General features: G+C 42.2%; 1 protein-coding gene across 1 annotated transcript in view; it reads left to right on the top strand.

The window, feature by feature from the left end:
• LOC120553714 (zinc finger protein basonuclin-2-like) overlaps positions 1 to 5000 on the top strand; it is an 11192-nt gene that overhangs the window by 3686 nt on the left and 2506 nt on the right. Inside the window, exon 3 of the mRNA XM_039792406.1 lies at positions 1550 to 1725. Coding sequence (XP_039648340.1) covers positions 1550 to 1725 — 176 coding nt within the window. The remainder of the gene's footprint in view (positions 1 to 1549; positions 1726 to 5000) is intronic.

Raw genomic sequence — 5000 nt, 5'->3', positions numbered from 1 at the left:
GTTCCTCAGAACACACCGAAGAGACGAGACGTAATACAGCACTTTAAAAGATTTTCGTCCGATTTTGAGAGGCTCTAGTCACGCTCAACTTGCTCCCCGTTTCCTGGTTAGCTCTCCAACAATCAGATCATTCGAGTCCGACTGCCGGCAGTGCCCTCCTCGCCGATTAGACATGTCAAATCAGCCAAGATGGAGGCCAGGCGACCGCACGGGACACACCGAACAGACTCGAGTCACCGACCTCGCCATTATCGGCTCGGTGCGTCTCGGGTTTTAGTTTTTACTAGAGCCCGACATATCAATACAAATATTTGGTGATTTTAAAATCCGATATTCAGATATATATCGGTCGATATACAGTAAAGGCTAAAAGTTCAGACACACCTTTTCATTCAATGCGTTTCTTTTTTTTTTCATGACTATTTACATTTAGATTATATGAAGCATCAAAACTATGAATGATCACATATGGAATTATGTACATAAAGGGCAGGGAAAAATTTGAAAACATGTCTTATATTTTAGATTTTCAAAGTAGCCACCCTTTGCTTTTTTATTAATAAGGGGAAAAACTTCCACTTAATTAACCCTGACAAAGCACACCTGTGAAGGTAAAACCATTTCAGGTGACTACCTCATGAAGCTCATTGAGAGAACACCAAGGGTTTGCATTGTATCAAAAAAGCAAAGGGTGGCTACTTTGAAGAATCTAAAATATAAGACATGTTTTCAGTTATTTCACACTTTCTTGTTAAGTACATAATTCCATATGTGTTCATTCATAGTTTTGATGCCTTCAGTGAGAATCTACAATGTAAATAGTCATGAAAATAAAGAAACACATTGAATGAGAAGGTGTGTCCAAACTTTTGGCCTGTACTGTGTATTTTAACAAAAAAAAAAATCCAGAAACGCATAACAAAACGTAAACAGATTTCCCTAACATCAGTTATTTGTAGTTATTTATGAGTCCTCACTAAAATAATATGATAATGCAGTTTAAAAATAAACTTGTTTGTTTTGTTGTCACAACAGAACATCAAAATATATCAAAGTCCTGATGAATAAAATGTATAAAAATACAAACTTAAGATATCAAATTTAAAATCCTTTGAACAAAAACACAATAACAATGAAAAAATAATCAAAAATAACCTCTGGTGGACAAACTATGCAACGCCAACACTAAGAACATGGTTGAAGGGGGTTTCATACGTTTTTTTATTTTTATTTTTAAAATATTGATTTATCAGCCATTATAAATGCCAATACCAATAGTTTGGAAAATGCCTAATATCGAGTCAGTCTCGATATTATTTTAGTTATTACAAGCAAAAAAACATCTCGTATTCATGCTTTTCTTGACTTATGTTTGAAGTGGCTTTATAATATAGTATACCATATAAAATATAACTTTCCTTTCATGTACAAAAACACGTGCTCTTACTTCTTCAAAGTATTCACCGAGGTAGTGAATGTGCCATATTTTTGGTAATGTCAACGAGAAGCTGACAGAATAACTCCTCGTCGTCGTCCTCTTCCTCTCCAGCCTTGGCTAAGCCTCAGTTCCAGACCCAGCCGGCGTCCCGCTGCAGCCCAGTGGAGGTGGCCCTTCCTGGGCTGGTGTTTGACCTGAGCTCCCTGGTCCTTTACGGAGCTCAGGCTGTTCCCGTTCGGCTAAAGATTCTTCTGGACCGTCTCTACAGCATCCTAACCCAAGAACAGGTACGACGTAGGGACGTCCCGATCGGATCAGAGCTGATATTTAGATATATATCGATTTTATATATATATATATATATATATAGTACAGGCCAAAAGTTTGGACACACCTTCTCATTCAATGTGTTTCTTTATTTTCATGACTTTTACATTGTAGATTCTCACTGAAGGCATCAAAACTATGAATGAACACATATGGGATTATGTACTTAACAAAAAAGTGTGAAATAACTGAAAACATGTCTTATATTTTAGATTCTTCAAAGTAGCCACCCTTTGCTTTTTTTGGTAACTCTGCAAACCCTTGGTGTTCTCACAATGAGCTTCATGAGGTAGTCACCTGAAATGGTTTTACCTTCACAGGTGTGCTTTGTCAGGGTTAATTAGTGGAATTATTTCCCTTATTAATAAAAAAAGCAAAGGGTGGCTACTTTGAAGAATCTAAAATATAAGACATGTTTTCAGTTATTTCACACTTTTTTGTTAAGTACATAATTCCATATGTGTTCATTCATAGTTTTGATGCCTTCAGTGAGAATCTACAATGTAAATAGTCATGAAAATAAAAAGGAAACGCATTGAATGAGAAGGTGTGTCCAAACTTTGGGCCTGTACTGTATATATGCTATGTTATATTTGATATGGTATTATGCAATTGGGCATTGTGCAATACAGAAGTTATAGACCACAGTGTGAGTTAATGGGATGTGCAATAAGATGTGTTGTGGGTTCTCTTCTGTTCTTCTGTGATTGTGAGGAAAGGTGTGTGTGTGTGTGTGTTTTGTGTGTGTGTGGGGGGGGGGGGTATTGTGCGAGGGTTATTAGATGTTAATTGAAGCATTGGATGAGATAATGTATGCTTATGTAGGTTAACTGTATGTTTATTGTGTGTTTATGCGCGATCTGTGTCTAACAGTGCCTAACAGTTATAGGTTTACAAAGTGAAAAAGCCCCAAAAGTCCCCCCCAAAGGGACTTACCATCTTCAACAGAAAACACTGTTCACAGAGACACTCCTACAGGAGACAGTAAAGGCTTATCTTATCTTATATGGGCTTTTTTATTTTTTAAACTGATCGGGGATCAGCAGTCATCCCGATTACCTAACGGGGAATTCAGACCAAAAAATACAATCTGGTCATATGCAGATGGGTGGTGCGACTGAATGCCAATGAAAACAGCCCATTTGTGTGATGTCCTGTTGTGTTCTTAAACCCCCCCTCAACGTAGCACAAATAGTCTTTATATTGCAGAGTTTCTGTTTTCCCTCAGATCGTTTAGAGATAACGTTTCCGAGCGCACTTGAAATCAGCTCAATTTCACCGGAGAGAGAAAGAAAAGGGACGAGCGAGAGCTTTTATTTATATAGGACAGCTGAAGACATGAAAGGGGGGAGAGGGAGAGAGAGAGAGAGAGAGAGAGAGAGAGAGAGGGGGGGAATGACATGCAGTAAAGGGCCACAGGGCGGAGTCGAACCTGCAGCTGCTGCGTTGAGGAATAAACCTCTACATATGGGCGCCTGCTCTACCAACTGAGCTAACCACTTGCGTCCCACCACGCTACGCAGCGCCGGGTGCAAGTTGGGGCCCATTTTTATTTTACAAATATGCTTAAAGTGCTCAGATTATGCATAATTGTATTTAGAGGTTATATTTTTCAGAAAACACCATATTTTAGTTACTACTGCTCATTGCTGCAGCTCCTCTTTTCACCCTGTGTGTTGAGCTCTCTGTTTTAGCTACAGAGTGAGGCATTGCGCTTCTGTTCTATCTTTGTTTTGGGTCACACATGTGCAGTAGCTAGGTAAGGACTACTAGCCAGTCAGAAGCAGAGTATGAGGGTGTGTCCTGACAGTAGCTAGGTAAGGACTACTAGCCAGTCAGAAGCAGAGTATGAGGGTGTGCCATGACAGTACCTAGGTAAGGACTACTAGCCAGTCAGAAGCAGAGTATGAGGGCGTGCCCTGACAGTACCTAGGTAAGGACTACTAGCCAGTCAGAAGCAGAGTATGAGGCGCTCCTGACAGTAGCTAGGTAGGGACTACTAGCCAGTCAGAAGCAGAGTATGAGGGTGTGCTACGCCAGCAGCTAGGCGAGCATTATAACGTGTGTTACAAAGTGAACACGTGTCTCTGAAGTAAAGGCTGGACTACAATAGAGCTGTTTGGAGCAGTTGGTGACAGTGTTTTCTGTTGGAGATGGTAAATCCCTTTGGGGGACTTGGCTTTTTCACTTTGTAACATAACGTAGGCCGTTAGGCCGCTATGCACTGCAGGTCTCTAGCCTGTTAGCACGTTACACTGTTAGGCACGTTAGGTACTGCTAGACACGTAGGCACTACTAGCACGTACACGTTAGATTTAGGCCTGCTACCTGCAGGCACGCAAGCACTGTTAGCTCTGACTGTAGGCCGCAGACGCTGCACGTACCTGCACGTTAGAGTTACCGTAACACGTAGCACGTTAGGCGTTAGCACTACTAACACTTTACCCTAACGCACTCCGACACGTAGCCTAGCGACGATCGACTCTGGGCACTGTCTGCTGTAGCCGCCGACGGAGCACAGTACCGTGGCTACGCAGCGGCACGACTAGAGACCTGACACGTTAACTGTAGGTAATGTACTGCGCCGTTACTTAGTGTATAGTACACGCGCAGTCACCGTGCACGTTACGTTAACTGCTCCGTACCTTAGTATTTCTCTACGTACCTGTTGTCTGCTACCGTTAACGCTTCCGCTCGCTACCGTTACCCGTTACCTGTTAACTTCCTGCCGTACCGCAGAAGATACCCGTAGGTTAGCTGAGCCTGCCCTTGCACGAGCCACGTTAATCGTAACTACCGCACGTTAGGTTAGTACGCTACCGCTCTCCGGAGTACGTATATGTGACACCGTACTTATCGCACCGACGCGCCGTCCGTCGCACCGTGTTATCAGTCCTAGCGTTAGGTACTGGCTGGTCGCTAGGCACCGCTAGCACTGTTAGGCACTGTTAGTACTGCTAGGCCTGCTAGCGTTACTGTTAGGCTACTAGGCCTGCGCCTTACGTACCTCTAGCTGCACGTTACCTTAGTACTGAGGCCTCTAGCCGTTACTGTTGCTGTGTCGTAGTAGTTTCGGTAGGGGTTTACACAACATAAACGTGACACTGTCTTACATTAATATTTTGCACGTAAACTAAATAAAAATATTGTTTCAAAACCAAGACATGTCTGAGGGGCCCCCATGTCGCCTACCACCTGGTTTATTTTATAAATTGTTTAATTGAATTGCAGTCCT

The sequence above is a fragment of the Perca fluviatilis genome, chromosome 23 (assembly GCF_010015445.1).
Source record: "Perca fluviatilis chromosome 23, GENO_Pfluv_1.0, whole genome shotgun sequence".
Taxonomy (NCBI): domain Eukaryota; kingdom Metazoa; phylum Chordata; class Actinopteri; order Perciformes; family Percidae; genus Perca; species Perca fluviatilis.
This window is presented reverse-complemented; position numbering and strand designations above follow the sequence as displayed.